The 18,139-nt window shown below is 44.9% G+C and overlaps 1 protein-coding gene across 2 annotated transcripts; it reads left to right on the forward strand.

The window, feature by feature from the left end:
• Positions 1–746: 746 nt before the first annotated feature.
• On the forward strand, positions 747–17,983 carry LOC143483050 (alpha-N-acetylgalactosaminide alpha-2,6-sialyltransferase 2-like). Of its 2 annotated transcripts, none has more exons than XM_076981743.1 (9): positions 747–944; positions 8,456–8,525; positions 8,626–8,797; positions 8,964–9,126; positions 9,534–9,672; positions 9,795–9,898; positions 13,739–13,822; positions 13,927–14,023; positions 17,211–17,983. In XM_076981743.1, the coding sequence occupies exons 1-9, from the start codon at positions 790–792 to the stop codon at positions 17,397–17,399; spliced, it is 1,173 nt and encodes a 390-aa protein (XP_076837858.1). In that variant the 5' UTR covers positions 747–789; the 3' UTR covers positions 17,400–17,983. The 2 variants fall into 2 exon arrangements, with proteins under 2 accessions (XP_076837858.1, XP_076837865.1); XM_076981750.1 differs by lacking the exon at positions 17,211–17,983 and adding an exon at positions 14,805–16,002.
• Positions 17,984–18,139: the final 156 nt, after the last annotated feature.

Here is an 18,139-nt window from a genome sequence, read left to right on the forward strand (position 1 = left end):
GTTAAGTACATTTACATTTATGGCATTTAGCAGACACTCTTATCCAGAGCGACTTACAAAAGTACATAACTCCATATATATATAATATGTTCACAACACAATATGTTCATTTATAGTTTTGATGCCTTCAGTGAATCTACAATGTAAATAGTCATGAAAATAAAGAAAATGCATTGAATGAGAAGATGTGTCCTGTACTGTAAATAATGGAATGTCAGTGGAGAAAGTATTGAGTTGGGCAGAGTGACTAATGAGTAGCCCCCCGACCCAGACTAACGGGATTAAGCAGTACACAAAATGTATGGATGGATGATTGGAAATACATCTCTGGTCCAAGTGGTGTTGATCTTGCCTTTTTTGTGTTGTGGCCTCCTTGCTTCAGTGTAAGCAGGGGTGTGAAAGTGTGTGAAACTAGCTTTAATCTTGACTCACTATAATTTATTAATACCACTTCTATATATCTGCCTGTCTGTCTGTATATTTATTTTGTAAAGAAATAAACATTTGCATTACAACTTGTTTAATTAGTTTGTTAATATATAGTCTATGTTATCACATTTTTAACGCATGTTTCAACGGCATTTTACGAGCCTTACCTTCTTCATTTAGTCGCGTCCTGATATGTTAACATACCTTATAACGAACTGGTCCTGCTAGGCACCCCATCAGGTTTATAGAGTGGCAGCATGATTGATGTTCAGCATTTCTCTGTTTCAGTCATGAAGACACGTAAATGTCATGAAGACACGTGTCCTGCTGGGCACCCCATCAGGTTTATAGAGTGGCAGCATGATTGATGTTCAGCATTTCTCTGTTTCAGTCATGAAGACACGTAAATGTGAGAACATTTTGATCTTTGCAATAGTCTGTGTTACTTTATCTTCTTTATTCTGCGCTGGAATTCAACAATTAATGTCTCTTGATAACCCTGCAATATACCTAAGGTAGGCAACCGTGACCCTCTATATATATGTATAAAAATATTGTGTATATATATATATATATATATATATATATATATATATATATATATATATATATATATATTGTGTATATATGTGTGTGTGTGTGTGTGTGTGTGTGTGTGTGTGTGTGTGTGTGTGTGTGTGTGCGCGTGTGTATTTTAGGGGTGGGACGCAATATAAAAACTTTATCAAATTACTAACCCAAGCTTTGTAATTAATTAATCGAAATTAAACTCATTTTAATCACATTTCAATATTTAACATGAGAAAAATGTATTTACGTTTGAATGATGAATGAACATAAGCATAAACATCAACATCTTGTTTATTTTTCCACCAGTCTACTACACAGACCAATAGATGAGTGCAGAAAACAGAGCAAACAGTTTTCAGAACACAATTTTGTTTAATTTTGGGAGTTTTGCTCAGCATATTGGAAGAATAAGAAGAACTGAAGTAAATCAGATGTTTTGTAATACCATTTTAGATGGTATATTTTTCTTTAATTTCCCAGACCTCTGCCACAGACATCTCCATGGTGCCTAGAAGTGGTCTTTTGCATGCTCAAAGCAAATGACTGGATCTTCCATTCATCATCTATAATATCAGCAGTCACACCAAGATAATTCTTGTTGCTAACAGAGGTCCAGTGATCCCCAGTCAGAGCCACAATAACCTGTTTTACTTCCCTTTCCTCATCATACAGCTGCTGGATTTTCTTCGACATTGTCTTTCTGGACGGCAGTTCGTAACTTGCATCAGCTGACGCAATATGCAGCGCTTCTTGTAAGCCTTTATTTTCCACCACAGAGAGCGGTCTACAGTCCACAGCAATCCATCTTGCTAATGAATTGGTCAATTTGTCTAACGTGGACTTTGACATTTTGTTTCTTAAGTTGAACCAGAGACCGTATATATAAGTGGACTGGACGCGAGTGAAAAGTGAAGCCTCCGTTAGTCAGCTGCCCTCTAGTGACTGGTTGCAGTACAACTTTTAATCCCGCCCATTCCCATGTAAGTGAACGGGCTGGACGAGAAACTTTGAATTTTTATTACATAGCTGAATTTGAGCTATTATATTTTGTCAATTCTATTAGACCCCATTGCGTTAGTATCTCTCCCAGTGTTTTTCTCTAGGATAAACAGATTTTTTTAGAAGTGTTATTTAAAGGCGTGTGGCGATAAGGTGATTGACAGTTAATAGCTGCGTTGGTTGACATCTAATACCAGACGCTAAAATGTGAACGCGCTCAACATCAAAGCTCTCGACAGCAGTATTAAAACCTTTTACCTTTGTTTATTTTGTAAAACGTCAAAAGTGTCTATACTGGTGGGCGTATCCTAACGAATGTTGGGACGGAGATATAGGCTCTCTTCGAAATAGCGTACTGATCGAGCCCCAAATCAGTATGCCGTATGCAGTATATGACCAAAATGAAAATTTCCAGTACGCGAAACATACCCGGATGACCTACTACTTCCGCAAAATACTCCAGTACGTGAACAGAGCTATCTTTGTGGTGTACTGCATCCCATCATGCAATGCTACGTTCACGTGACCACGTAGTATGCTTTGCTTTTGTCGCATACTGGAAACTGTACTGCATACTACTACCAGGACCAGTATGCAGTATATACTGAGTCCAGTATGCAGTATCCAGGGCTAGTCTCTGGCAGAGATACTGGCTGTGTTCGAAATAGACTACTACATACTGGATACTGCATACTGGACTCAGTATATACTGGATACCGCATACTGGTCCTCGTTCAAAAGTATGTAGTAGACTATTTCGAACACAGCCACTGTCCTGCCTACCGGTTCTAATGCGCATGCTCTGGCTCCAATTTTCATCTACTGCGCAAGCGCATTCAAGATAGCGGTGTCCGTGCGGCCATCTTGGTGGCTTCAAAAGTTCACAATGGGAGTCAACGGTGACGTACCGTCCATTATATATACAGTCACCGAGTTGAACCCCGACATGTGGTCGAGTGTTGACTGGCGACACTGCTCGTACTAGAAATACATTTAGCAGCTAAGTTATCATTACTGACCTGCGCGTTAGCCCCAACATGTTTTGCGTTGAGGTGGTAACGAAGGGTAATGATGGGACATCTGAAGCGAGGCTTCGAGACGTGTACCGAGTAAAAAGGGGGCGTGTCCGATGAAGCCCCGCTTCGGAGCTTGTGTCATATTGAGCAAAATCACGTGATCAGCAACAAACGAGGCCTCGGATAACATCGGCCACGTCATTGCTTCATTTTGCGTATCGTTTTTCTAAATAAAAGCGCTATGAACCCTGTTGCTTCGTGGGTTGTAGTAGGTGGTTAAATTTTAATTCTGGAACGTTCTAAATTCTTTTTTGTTTGATCAGAATGTATATCAGATTCACACATCAAAAACAGACTAAAAACCATTGGAAGAGGCAAACCTTATTTGTAATGTTAAAAACATTTTACGTTTGGCAGACGCCCTTATCCAGAGCGACTTGCATTTTATCTCATTTTTATATAAGTGAGCAATTGAGGGTTAAGGGGCACCTCAGTCATGGCCTCAGGTCTGGGGATCGAACCCACGACCCTCCGGTTACAAGACCAGTTCCCTAACCACCAAGCCATGACTGCCAAAACAGATCTAGAACCCCCAAGAAGCAATTATTTTAAACACATTGTTTTTTTTTTTCATTTTGTTTCATTTTCTAACTCAAAATATTCAGTCTGCCTCAACAATCAATCAATTCCCAATATAGTAAAGTACAACATATCTTCATTGTCAAATAAGTCCATGTGACATACAAGAAAACCCAACACAACCACTAATGGTCAAGGATTAGATTGGCTACAAATCATTTTAATAATTAAAACATGATTTAATTGATTCTCCTGTTACTAAACATGAGTTTGATTGAAACTTTGTGACAATATTGCATTTACAAATTTTTGAAAGTATGATCCAACTGAATGACGAGGCTGTAACAGTTTCACCAGCAGATGTCACTAGTGAGTGATGAATGAAGCCTCGAGTAATGAACCTTTTTGCAAAGCAAAGGGTTGGAAAGCTTCATTGCTTCAAGAGGCTTCATTTGCCCATCACTAACGAAGGGTGGAAGTGCTCCTGTGATAAGCGAACTCCTTCCTGCATAAAGTGCAAATAACACTATTTTTGTTTGTACTTCCATCTGGAAGTTTCTTATATTTAAATTTCCCATCCACCAGCGTAGCCTCTTCAGTCATCTCCATCATGCTCATCTTATTGTACATCAGGGGCGGACTGGGGAGAAAAAGTGGCCCGGGAGTTCCTGACAGACTGGCCCACTAATATATATATATATATATATATATATATATATATATGTGTGTGTGTGTGTGTGTGTGTGTGTGTGTGTGTGTGTGTGTGTGTGTGTATACTGTATATGAATCTATACATGGCATGTAGTGTATATGACGGCGTTTATTGTCATATGGACAATATTAATTCCAGCAATAATATGATTACAATATTGGCTTTTAAATAGTCCACCATAAGACCACCAAACAAGTTGTTAAATAGTCCACCATAAGACCACCAAACAAGTTGTTTTACGCAAAGTGCATCCTAAAGAACAACCTACAACTCTAACGTGGGTATTTCTTCCTCTTACCTATTTGTGGTGGTTAGTTTTAATCTAAGAATTTCAATAGCTTTAAAAAAAACAGTGCACAGTGCTCTGGAACCTTGAAGACCGTCACTTGCGTCCGTGTTAACCGTGTTAAGGTAATTGCAGTTGCAGAGGCGACAGCAGTACATTTAAAATAACATGTTATCTACAATTTAAACTGCTGTATGTTTTCGTAGTCCGGCCCGTATTTTCTGGGACAAGTTGGTTTTTTTCTGATCTCCGCTGCATACTGTCAGCCCGCACCAGCTGGCCCAGTCCGGTCCAACTCGTTCATGTGTTTACAGGCTCAGACCGCGGCCGCGCTGAGCAGGTTTGCCTGACTGAAGCGGGGGAGGTAATAGACACAGTTAAACAGCAGCGTGACTACGGGCCGGGCCGCAGTGCGCGGCAGTGGCTCCTCCACGGGCTGAGTTAAACCACCGGCGGCCAGCGGCCCGACGGCCCACCGGCCCCCCGGGGAAATCCCCGGTAGCAATGTATGCCAGTCCACCCCTGTTGTACATCCATATAATCTTAATGCCTGGAACTCGTGCACAGAGAAATATTCCACGGTGCAAAAGTGTTTCAAGGCGTTAATTTTTTAGGTCATTATTTTCCCTGTAATTAATCACACACACACACACACACACACACACACACACACACGGTATATGTGTAACGAACGAGAACTAGGAGAAGGACACAAATGCTAAATAAATGAGTTACCTCCTTTCTCCTAACCAGGGGTGTGTTCCAAGAAGCGGGTTAAGCGAGAAAACCCGGGTAAGTTAACTCAGAGTTCACGGAAACTCGAGGTTTTCCGTTCCAGAAACCGAGCTTAGAGAGAACCGGAGTCAGTTACTATAGCAACTTATGCTCTGAAGCTAACCTGCTCGCTGGCAGGTTAACTTGGGCCTGACCCAGAGTTACAAACACGTCATCATGACGTGTCCTTTCCTCGAAGATCATGTGGATATTGAAACTCAGTTTATTCGCTGAGTTCTTTGTCGGGAACGCCTTATAAAACCCCGAATAGACATAAGCCTACTATCATTTTCGGATTATTTTTTTAATGAACGTTATCGTTTTCAGCACAATCCATTACTTACATCAATAACTTTATTATTATAATAACATTTCAAATATTACACATCGCGGATCAGCCCTAAATTCTCTCCAGATTGTTATATATCGGTCTTCGTTTTTTGCTAGTGGAAGTTTTCTTTATAGTGTAGGAGATGCGGAATCTGTCAGCAAAGCTACTGTATGTCGGTCTGTCCGAAAACTATGTCCGGCATTAAAATGACTAGTGCCCCGTTTTGTGGTGTTTCCTGGGCTTAAGCCAGTTATGGACATCAAAGAGGAATTCCACAGCATCATTGGTTTGTCTTTAATTCACACGGACAATAAAGAAATTAAGCAAAGGAGAGGCAATATACAACGAACTTCATTCCATTTACATTTTAAGGATTTCCTAGAGTGATTGGCTGTATTGATGGAACCTACATATGCTACCTATTCCAGCACCATTAGAACATGAAAATTCATCCATAGCATTAATGTACAGGTACTAACCTTTATAATCCTTAATGAATACTTATCTTTAATTGTAACAAAAATAACGTAGCTATTGTAACTGACCGTTCTTCCCATCAAGATCGTATGTGATGCTTCCCACCTCGTCACAAATGTTGAAGCCAGATGGCCAGGATCCGTGTATGATTCCACACTGTACAACAAATCTGAATAGAGTAGGCCTGATGTAGTTATGCTAGTTATTCACATGCAGTGTAATAGTTAAATCATTGCAAACCCTAGTGTGATTATAGGACATGACGGCCTCCTTCATGGAGACAGAGGGTATCCCTGCCTGTCCTATAGGCCTACCTTATGACTCCCTAATCAGATCCTGCACCTGGACCACAGTCCCGCTACAATCAGGCCCACAGCAAAACCAGGGCAAGAATTTAAATGACCCTAGGAATCCTCGAGGCCAGGTTCCAGTGCCTGAAGGGGCTCAGAGTAACCCCTGATAGGGCGTGCCACATAATAATGGCATATGTGGTATTACACAACATTGCAACCATCCAGGAAGAGCGACAGCCTACCATCTCTGACATGCCCACAGACGAGGAACCTTACATGCATGTGGGTGACAACAGAGATGGTGGAGTTGTCAGAGACTCCATCTGCAATCACTGCTTTCCACATTAAATCATGCACCACCACCCACCCCACCATCCACCCTGTAACCTTTTAATATACATTACAGTCAAATTCACTGTTATTTTTCATTATTTCATTTTTCCTGTAAATAAATATATTTTAAGAATAAGATATAGTTATGTACAGCCATACCACTTTGTACAATATTCTTATACTTCATTTTTATCTGATGCCATGTGTGTTTCACACCACTCAGATTAGACCTGGAATTAGTAAGTGTTCAATAAAAAAATATTTTAAAAACTCAATACAGTATTATAAAGGTGGAGAAAACAATAATATAATCGCACCCTTCTGCTAAATATAAAAATATCATTTTCACTCACGCATTAACTCTGTTGGCAATTTTTTGACATGCTGACTGCATTTCTCTAGCAGCTCCCGCAGTATTACATTTACGTTTAATAATATCTAAATATTCTGCATACGCAGTCATTAATACTTCAAGCTACAGTGGTGTGAAATACCATGTTCGGCTGATTCTCGCGTTGAAGTCCATGATAAATCCTATTTATCTGCGTTCCATTAAGAATGCCTTTCATAGTTACGCGTGAACGCGCTTCTGTCTGGGTCAACCTACTCAGAGTTGAGCGACTCTGATTACTTTAACTCCGATCCGCCGTTTTGGAACCAAAAACTCTGTATGTCAGATCGGGGTAAGACAACTCCGAGTTCAGGGTTAAGTTTAGAGTTTGTTAACCGCGCTTCTTGGAATACCCCCCAGATCGGCTCAAATCGCTCGTGACCGGCGAGGCATTACGTTTACATACCACACGGAGTTTCCAAACAACTAAACACTGCTAATGCAATGATATTCACACAAGGAGTTTTAATAGCACACAGACTAATTGATTTAACACCTCCCGGACACGACAGAGATAAGACAAAAGACAAACGGGTTATAAACACAACCAGTAAACAAACAAACGCATTCAAAATGGAAAATACAATTAACAGGACTAACAAAACGTATGAAAGAACGATCAGGAGACAATACCGAGAAGACTCAAAGAGCACAGAAACCAAACATAGGATGATCAAGAAAACAACTAGGAACAGATCTAATAGAACAGACCAAACAACAATCAAGGAGTAAAACCAAGGGCAGATCCGATAACAAACACAGGGAACAGAACATCCAAACAGTCGCAACAGTAAATGAACCAAATTGACTCACAAGGAAAGACTGGGCACACGGGAATATAAACCAAACACATCAATGAGTTAAACATAAACAGCTGATCAGGATTAATAATGGGCGGCGGGATCAAGGGGCGTGACAGGGGAACGCTACGGAGATTAAAATAAAAAAAACATAACTAAGGGAAACATGAAGACCTTACATAGGTTGGGGCGGAGTAGATGTTACAATATGTATCACACACACACACACATAGGACGCATAGACTATGTTATCACATTTTCAACGCATATGTGTGTGTGTGTATGTGTGTGTGTGTGTGTGTGTGTGTGTGTGTGTGTGTGTGTGTGTGTGTGTGTTATCAGTAATGAATGAATATCTGTAAAGAATGCATCCTATATTGTAAAATTAGTCCTATGCGTCAAAAAAAATTGTCCTATGTGCCAAAATTGGTTTTGTGCATTTTACAAAGTGTCTTCCTCCATCAGGGCACATTTATTTGGTGAAAGCGACTGGAAGTCAGCAGACCGCATAAAGGAAGAGTTAGAAACACTTACAGTAGGACAATTTAGGTGTTCTAGTACATGTTCCACATATTTAACCTAATGGTTGATCCTGTTGTTTGCATGATATGGCCTCGCTATCTCTTCCCCTGTAGCATGTGCCATCCTGCTCCTTAAAGTGGACTGTGAGACAGAATAGCTATCTGAGGAATCGTTTCAACTTCTCAGTGCCTGTGCTGCAGTGGGCAGAGAGTTTTAACCAGTCTGAGTGGCAGCGGCTCCAATATGCTAATCTGCCATATGGCTGGAAGGATGTTTCTCCTAAGGGTAAAAAATTGTCATTAATGGTCAAACTCACCTGTGCTAGGTTTAGTCCATTCAGACTAAATGTATCTTTGTCTGAGAAGAAAATGGCTTTAGAGCAGATTAAATATCTTGTGCAGGTTTATTCACTCTCAGCTAACTTATTCCTCCATTTCCCCAAAACCACCAGTTGTGAGCTCTGCCCTGTCACTGCTGCAGAATTCTTCTAGCAGTCGTCTATTTGAACGAAAGTCCCCAGACCAGTGTGTGCATTGTGCAGTGGTTGGCAATGGGGGAATCCTCAACGGTTCAGGACAGGGGAAGGCCATCGACAGTCATGATTATGTCTTCAGGTTTGGGCATCTCTCCTCTTTTTATCTTTTCTTCCTCTTACCCCAGTTTTAAGGTGGTTTATGAAACATTTCTATGAAAACACACCCCAGTGAGATATTCTATTCATGCTGAAGAGGCTGTAACTTTGCATTGTCTATTTGCTAGTGAAACATTTATCTTAGCGTTGGTTTCAGTGAGTGTGAGTTCAAGTATAGCTTTTGTAAATGTTCGGTAATGGGGCCTTATTTGTAAAATGGACACTTGGTATTCCTGCAAAACATGCAGGTTTTATTGGTTTCTTTTGGTGTTGGGAAGTGAATGTTCCTATATGGCATTCTCTTTGATCAGTCTTTATAGAGTTCAAGGCTACATGACTAAATAGTAAAACTGAATTCCTGACAAATAAGTAAATGTCTGTCATTTCCAGGGTGAATGGAGCAATAATCAAAGGCTTCGAGGAGGATGTGGGCACTAAAACATCTTTCTATGGATTCACCACAAATTCCATGAAGAATTCACTTGCAGCATACAGGACCGATGGCTTCACTAATGTGCCGCAAGACCCAGTAAATGATGACTTTTGCAAAGACATTTCAACGTAGATAATTCTGACAGGCCTACTTTTGAGATAACTTGGATCACATAATAAATAAAGCTGTTTTCCAAAATCTTGTGCATTTTTTCATAGGATATTACCTTTATCTTCATCCCTGCTGAAATCCGGGACTATGTGATGCTGGCTGCTGCCATCCATGGCGTTCCAGTGTCATCAGGATATGATGAAGGAGACCAGTAAGTGTTTTCACACAGAATGAGCTGTGGTACAGCTTTGATGCAGCTCTGTGATGCAGCTTCGTTCAATGTTGTTTCTTTCCACGAGCAGTAGGGAGCAGCACATACAGTGTTTTTCAAATGCATTTTATTTCAAAATGTCACAATGCCACTTCACAAAATGACCAGACGATGTCGCCCATGTCTCATTAAAGGACAGGGTTTATGTCTTCAGCCATATCTTATTTAAATTATTATTTATCATTATTGAGGATTACAAGTAGGACAACTTTGCTTTAATACACATAATTTTCTATTTAAACAAGTCCAATTAAATAATAATTTTAGATTTTCAAAAAGACTTTAGACTTTTTAAAATTCCTGTTTGAAGAAAACTCCCAGTATAGATGTTCCTAAAGAACTGACTGAAAATAGCAGGTTGTTTAAGTTCTTTTTCAAAGCTTTCATACCATTTATCATATTTATGTCAGGGCTGGTCCCAGGGTTTTTTGTTCCTCGCAGCGTTTGCCAGCCAGCTGTAGAATATTGACTGTGAATACAGTAATATGGAGTATTGTCCTCACATGGACATGGTAGGATTGTTCCTGCGCATGTGCTAGGCGGTTCTTATAAAACGAACGACTAAAAGCTCACCTCTGGTTATCTGTTGGATGTCTCCTGCCAGGGCCGGCCCTTCCATTAGGAGACACCACCGCTAGCTAGTTTCGATTCAGTCCTTTGATGCCCTCATGCGCGTTGTTTACATATTCCGCTTCCAAGGAACACGGAGCTGTGAACCTTATTTTGTTGGAACCTTATTTTGCTTAAGAAGTTATCTAGTATAGATTTTATGGTTTATTGCGTTTCTAAAGCTGTACTGTCATCTCAGTTTTTATTTTTATTGCAGTTAATTAGTAAAGGAAATTTTTTTTTCGGGGGGGATAGGAGCGGGCCCAGGTTTAATGGTCACGGTTCGCTACTGACCTCGACACACCCCTCACTGTGGCCGCCGTTGACGGGAGGGCCCTTAAGTCAGGGAGTGTATGCAGCCAGACAATTCCCCTGGACATGAGAATAGGGGGGCACAGCAAACATATATCGCTGTATGCCATCAGTGCCCCCAAATTAGGCCTTATTCTTGGTCTGCCCTGGCTTCAGCGTCATAACCCAGACATCGACTGGCTGCACCTGTCAGTCAAACAGTGGGGTCCCCTATGTCAGACGACCTGTCTAGTGAGTGTCTGCTAGTCCTAAAGTCGGCAAAGGCCCTGCCGAACAGCTAGACCTTACTTCCGTTCCGGCTGATTACCACGACCTACAAGAGGTCTTCAACAAACAAAAAGCCAGGTTCTTACCCCCACACAGACCCTTTGACATCGCTCTCGACCTCTTACCCGGTACGAGTCCTCCCAGTGTTCGTCTGTTTTCGCTTGCTCCGCCTGAACACAAGGCCATGGAGGAGTACATCCAGGAGTCCTTAGCCGCAGGGTTCATATGGCCATCTACCTCTCCCGCGGGTGCGGGATTTTTCTTTGGGGGAAAGAAGGATGGAGGTTGACGGCCATGCACTACTGGGGGCTCAACAAGATCACTGTCAAAGACAGACACCCTTTACCCCTCATGCCGTCAGCCCTTCGAAGCACTGCAGCGAGCTACCATTTTCACTAAGCTGAACTTGCGCAGTGCTTACAATCTTATCAGAGTACGTGAGGGGGACGAGTGGAAGACTGCTTTTATTACCCCTTCGGGTCACTATGAGTACCTCGTGATGCCGGTTGGGCTTATGAACGCCCCAGCCGTCTTCCAGAGGTACATAAACGAGGTGTTAAGGGAGACCTTGGACCGCTATGCCTTTATCTACCTGGACGACTTTATCTACCTGGACTGACTACCAGTCAGTCACTCAGGGAACACGTTGGGCACGTCAGAAGGGTTCTCCAGTTGTTGCTGGAGAACCACCTGTATGTCAAATTGGAAAAGTCATCATTCCATACGGAAGAGGTCTCGTTCCTCAGGTTCCATGTCTCCAAGGGCAAATTAGCCATGGAACCAGTTAAAACCAAAGCTATTGCCTCCTGGCCTGTGCCCACGTTGGCCCGTCAGGTCCAGCGCTTCTTGGGGTTCGCCAACTTCTATCGCCAGTTCATCAAGGACTACGGTTCTGTGGCGGCCCCCCTCTCTGCGCTCAGAGGTTCGTTTCCGCCCCCGTGCTCCGTATACCAGACCCCGACCTACCCTTTGTTGTGGAGGTCAATGCCTCTGAGGCAGGGGTGGGGGCCATCCTGTCTCAACGGTCTGGGAGCCCCCCTAAACTCCACCCCTGCGCCTTCTACTCTCACTGTCTCACTCCGCCTGAGCGTAACTATGATAAGCTCCTGGCCGTCAAATTGGCCCTTGAGGAGTGGAGGCATTGGCTGGAGGGTGCCAAACACCCTTTTGTGGTCTGGACAGACCACAAGAACTTGGCATACCTCCAGCAGGCCAAAAGGCTTAACCCGAGGCAGGCAAGGTGGTCACTCTTTTTCGAGAGGTTCGATTTCACCTTGTCGTACCAGCCCGGGTCCAAGAACACCAAGCCCGATGCCCTCTCTCGCCTATGGGAACCGTCCTCTGTTCCCTGCGGCCCAGGGACTGTGATTCCCCCCGCCAAGATCGTGGCTCCCATCCAGTGGGACATTGAGGCCACCGTTAAACGTGCCTTGGCCAGTGATCCCGATCCTGGGGGAGGGCTCGCAGGACGGCTTTACGTTCCGGCCCGGGTGCTTGGGCAGGTCATGAAATGGGCTCACGCCTCACCGTTTGCTGCTCACCCGGGTGCTTGGCGCACCCTAGAACTAATCAAGCGTTGTTTTTGGTGGCCCAACATAGACCGATCTGTAGGCAGCTTTGTGGCTGCTTGCACGGTGTGCGCCCAGAGAAAGACTCCACATACCAAGCCCACGGGGCTGCTCCACCCACTTCCGGTCCCTTCTTGTCCATGGTCGCACATCTCCATGGACTTTGTTACCGGGTTGCCCCCCTCTCGGGGCAACACGGCTATACTGGTCACTGTGGACCACTTTTCTAAGTCAGCTAAGTTCATAGCTCTGCCTAAGCTTCCCTCCGCTCGCCAAACAGCCTCCGTCTTCCTGCAACACATCGTGCATGCTCACGGCTTCCCTGTGGACGTGGTTTCTGACCGAGGACCACAGTTCACAAGACATTTTTGGGGTGCTTTTCTTAAACTCCTGGGTGCCAGGGCCAACCTCTCCTCTGGGTTTCACCCCCAGAGCAACGGCCAGACGGAGCGGGTCAACCAGGACCTTGAGCAGACGCTCCGATGCCTGGCCTCCTCCAATCCCACCTCCTGGTCCGACCAGCTGATGTGGGTGGAGTACGCCCACAACACCCTCTGGCACTCGTCCCTGGACATGTCACCCTTCGAGTGCCTTTACGGCTATGCTCCGCCCATGTTTGCTGACCAGGAGGGGGATGTGGCGGTGCCTAATGCCAGGGCCCTGGTTCGCCGCTGCAGGACCACCTGGCAGCGGGCCCGCAGGGCCCTGCTCAAGGCCTCGGCTGGCCACAAGCGCTCCGGTGTGCACCGTGTTCCACACCTCGCAGCTTCGGCCGGTTCTGTGCCTCACAGCGCGCTGTGTCTCTGTTCCTTCGCGTGGGTGCGATCATTCAGTGCACGGATAAGGCGCTTGGGTCCACCATCATAAAACATCCGCGGGAGATTCCGTCTCCTACTTTTTCTAATGTTTGTTTTTTGTTATTCTTGGTTGGTAGATTTTATACTTTTCTAGCTATGGCAATTATTTATATGGTTATCTATGCATATATTTTATTGTCAATGATTCCTTTTATTTTGTGAAATAGGCCTTCCGATTATTTTGGAGACAAGCATTCATTTAAGCATTTCAGAATGCTTCATCCATACTTCATTGAGTATGTAACAAAGAGGTGAGATCCTTCGTCTCTAAAGATGTATTGACTAGTCTGGATTATTGAAGCATTCTCTCTCTCTGTGGTCCAGTAGGCCAATGGTGTGATAATTTAATTTACAGGTTTTTGAGCTCTCTGAGTTTGAAGAGGTACAGTGATGTGTACATGCCCACTACTGGAGCCATGATGCTCCTGACAGCCCTGCATGTCTGTGACCAGGTCAGTGTTTATGCTCTCCTAAATTTAAAGGCACACACACCCTCTTCAGGATTGTCACGGGGGCCACATGCAATTTTGGAAAGAGCCATTTGACTCTAGCTCCATATGGGACATGTAAAGAAAGCTATGCAGGGTCATAACAGTATGGATGATATTTGATTACTATTAGAATCGGCCCGCAGGCCACAGCCGCCCGATGGTGTTTTGCACGCACAAACACTACATTCCCCACAATGCAGCGGTAGCCCGCGAAGTCACTGCAGTGCGCACAAGCTGCGAAAATGACGTAATCGCGGTGGCTCCGCCCGTTCACGAGGGCCTCGCACGCTGTCGATTCGTGAGGTCGTGCACCTCTCAAATTTTGTAACTTCGCGCGCACCGCGCCTCAGCGCAATGAACAAAGTCATGTTTTCAGGGTTCATACACCTTTATAAGGTGGAATTCAAGCACTTATACGTCACTGTAAATGTACATTTCAATATTTTCCAGCACGTTAAATTTAATTAAGTTAAATATTTATACATATAGTCGAAATGATTTGAAATAATTCGCTTTTTATTCACATTATTTAATGGTTGTTTATTTTCAAATCTTAACATCTTCAAGTTCTCTCATGTTTCGTCCTGGAAATACAAGAGAACTGTTCAGTCAGACAGCTATTTGTTGTGAAACGAAGTCGTTACAATTTCAAGCATTTTCAAGTACTTTAGCCTAAATTCCAGCACTTTTCAAACCTTTATTACTTTATTCATTTAATGTACAGGACATTTTTTCTTTGAAGGTGTGACGTTGGGTGCGAGGCGAAGGACGAGACACAGATCCTTGCTTTAGCAGACGTCACGTTTATTTGCTTTAACTATTGCGCAAGACAGCGCATGTAAAACATGGAACACTCACACTGAAACATGTAGACTTAGACAACGACGAGCACAAGACACTGCGCGAACGCACATTAAATAGACAGACCACATCAACCCCACATGATGACGAGACGAGCCACAGGTGAGACGGATAATGACAAGACGCACCCGCACCCACGGAGCTACACTGACGCAGACGAATAGACGCAGACCACGTTAACACACGCCCCAAAGGAAGGGTTCGGGGACCGTAACGTGACAGACGCCCCCACAAAGGGCACTACCCGTCCCGGGGTGCCAACAGGACAGAGTACCCCGAACCCACGTCGATGGGCGGATCCGAAGCGCCCAGTCCTGCGTCTGGGAGATGACCGCCCTCGGTGGAGAGTCCGCCACGAACAGCCTAGAACACCCTCCCTGGGAAGACCGGGGAAAACACGTTAGACACATTTAACGGGACGGACACAAACACACAAACAGGAACACTTACACACAGAGGAACAAATGGGAAAAAGGGGTTCGGTACACATACGGGCAGACTCACGAACACTGGGACAGACACACACGACAGGCGCCAGGCTGCGCGCCAGAAGGAGGGCGATTAGGGGAGAGAGATCGGGAGCTACTGGAGCTGCAGGTGCTGCGGTAGGCGATGCTCCTCCTGCCCTTGCTGCAAACCCTCCACCGGGCGCAGTGCGGCTGGCGGACGCACCATGTGCAGCGCGGTTGGCCGATGCGCCAGGTGCAGCGCGGTTGGCCGACGCGCCAGGTGCAGCGCGGTTGGCCGACACGCCAGGTGCAGCGCGACTGGTCTCTCCCCTCGGTGGACTGTAGGGCATCCCTCCTTCTCCTCTCGACCGCCCCTTGGAGCCGGCAGTGGGGTCTTCTCCCTCTGTCTCCATCGCCTCACTGCCCCGGCTCCAGCTCATGGGCTGCTCCGGGCTGCCATCCCGCGAGTAGTCCATCTCTTCTCCCTCGGAGCGATCGGAGGATGGGCCCGCCTCAGGGGTCCACCTCCCCTTTACCGTCCCAACAGACAGCTCAGAGGGGGAAGGGCTCTCCTCCTCGTCCTCAGTGTAGGACCCCTCGTCATCTTCCTCCTCTCCGCCGTAGTCAGCGGAGAGTGCGGAGCACACCGACGGAGGGTACTCCTCTTCATCCTCCTCTCTCCCACCGTAATCTATGGTGGGCACGGAGCACACCGACGGAGGGTAGTCCTCTACATCCTCTTCTCCCCCACCATAGACTATGGTGGAGGCGGAGCATACGGATGGAGGGTAGGCGTCTTCTCCCTCACCGTAGTATATGGTGGGGGCGGAACAAACCGAGGGAGCCTGGACTTCCTCTTTGCCTTCCTCTTCCTCCTCCTCGCCCTCTGAGCCCTCATCTGCGAACTCGCCCTCTGGGGTCTTCTCGGTGACGTAGAGCTCCACTGAGCCCACCCGTATCGGCGAGAGTTCCCTGGTGGGAGGGGGGTGTCGCTCCCTCCACATCCGCACCGCAGACTGGCGGAACATCTCTGCCCTTTCGGGATCCATGGTCTCCCGTGCCGCGCACAGCATGTACGCGCACACTGGGTCTGACTTCAGCTGCTCGGGAGTCGGCGTGGTGGTGTTGCGCGGGTCGGAAGAAGAGGCATGGCGTCGCTTGCTAGGGCGCTGGCCCCTCTTTGGCCAGGTGGCGTAGCCTGGCATGCTTAGGGTGTCTCTTGTCGGCTCGTCGTTCTGTGACGTTGGGTGCGAGGCGAAGGACGAGACACAGATCCTTGCTTTAGCAGACGTCACGTTTATTTGCTTTAACTATTGCGCAAGACAGCGCACGTAAAACATGGAACACTCACACTGAAACATGTAGACTTAGATAACGACGAGCACAAAACACTGCGCGAATGCACTCGTGATGACGAGACGAGCCACAGGTGAGACGGATAATGACAAGACGCACCCGCACCCACGGAGCTACACTGACGCAGACGAATAGATGCAGACCACGTTAACACACGCCCCAAAGGAAGGGTTCGGGGACCGTAACGTGACAGAAGGAAGTTTGTTTTTATCTGTTTGCTTGTTGAAAAATGTTTTCACTTGAAATTACAGACAGATCCATAAGAAAATATTGCTTTATTCATTTAAGCATTAAATAATATACACTGTATTAGGTCTTGGTTCAATAGGCTATGTGCAATCATTTCAATATGTTTTAATAAACATTGAACCAGTCCAGCCATCGGCTTGTAGCAAATTTGGTTTTTTGGCCCTCTGTGTATTTGACTTTGACATCCCTGGCCTATGTGGAGAATCCTGCACTTATTACAAATGTCCCTTCAGGTGTCTGCATATGGTTTCATCACACGGAACTATAAGCGATTCTCTGACCACTACTACGACGCGGTGAAGAAGCCACTAATTTTCTACTCCAACCATGACATGATCAAGGAGGGGACACTGTGGGACATATTTCACTCCTCCAGAGTCATGTGGCTGTTCCAGAGAGATATGGCTGTTCCAGAGATGTGACAGGAGGGGGATTTGCTCACAAATTAATAAATTGATTGTTTTATCCAAGATAGAAAAGTGATCAATGGTAATTCAGCCTATAATCATTCTGACTTTAATCATTGGGTGAATACGTCTTCCTAAATTGGTTGATGTTGTTATTGTTTGCAACATTATTGTTGTCTTATTTTGCTACCAAGTATGAGAAATGGCTGCTGCTTCTACCTGCTACCAACTCCCACCTCCAGCTCATCCTCATCAGATGTTACTACAAATAATGTACTGCTATTACTGGGATGGAGAAAGCAGTGTGATTTGATGTTACGGAGTTGGGGTGTGGCACATTTGTGGGCTTCTGTCGTATGTTGAAAAGCCATTGCTGAATCTTTTTGCCCTCCTTCTACTCTGTAACCAGTCTGTCCAAACCACAAAAAGAGCTGGACAGATGGGACACCACGATCATCTGATGGGATATATAACTGCTAAATGATGTGATCATTTGCATTTCAGAATAAAAAATGTATATTCACGAATAAAATAAATTCTTATTTAAACGTACGTAGGTACGTCTTGGTGATGTTTTTCCAAAAGGTTATGAAGTCATTGACTTATCTTAGTAACTACACACGATTGATGTTCTTATTGTCTGTTTTCCATTTTGAATAAAATAGATGATGAAAGCGTAGTGTCAAACTTCGCACTTCTAAAATTTCTATGGTCTGGCTTATTGGACTTGCTTGGCAACGACTGTAAAAGGCGCA

This window comes from Brachyhypopomus gauderio, chromosome 2, assembly GCF_052324685.1.
Source record: "Brachyhypopomus gauderio isolate BG-103 chromosome 2, BGAUD_0.2, whole genome shotgun sequence".
NCBI classification, from domain to species: Eukaryota; Metazoa; Chordata; class Actinopteri; order Gymnotiformes; family Hypopomidae; genus Brachyhypopomus; species Brachyhypopomus gauderio.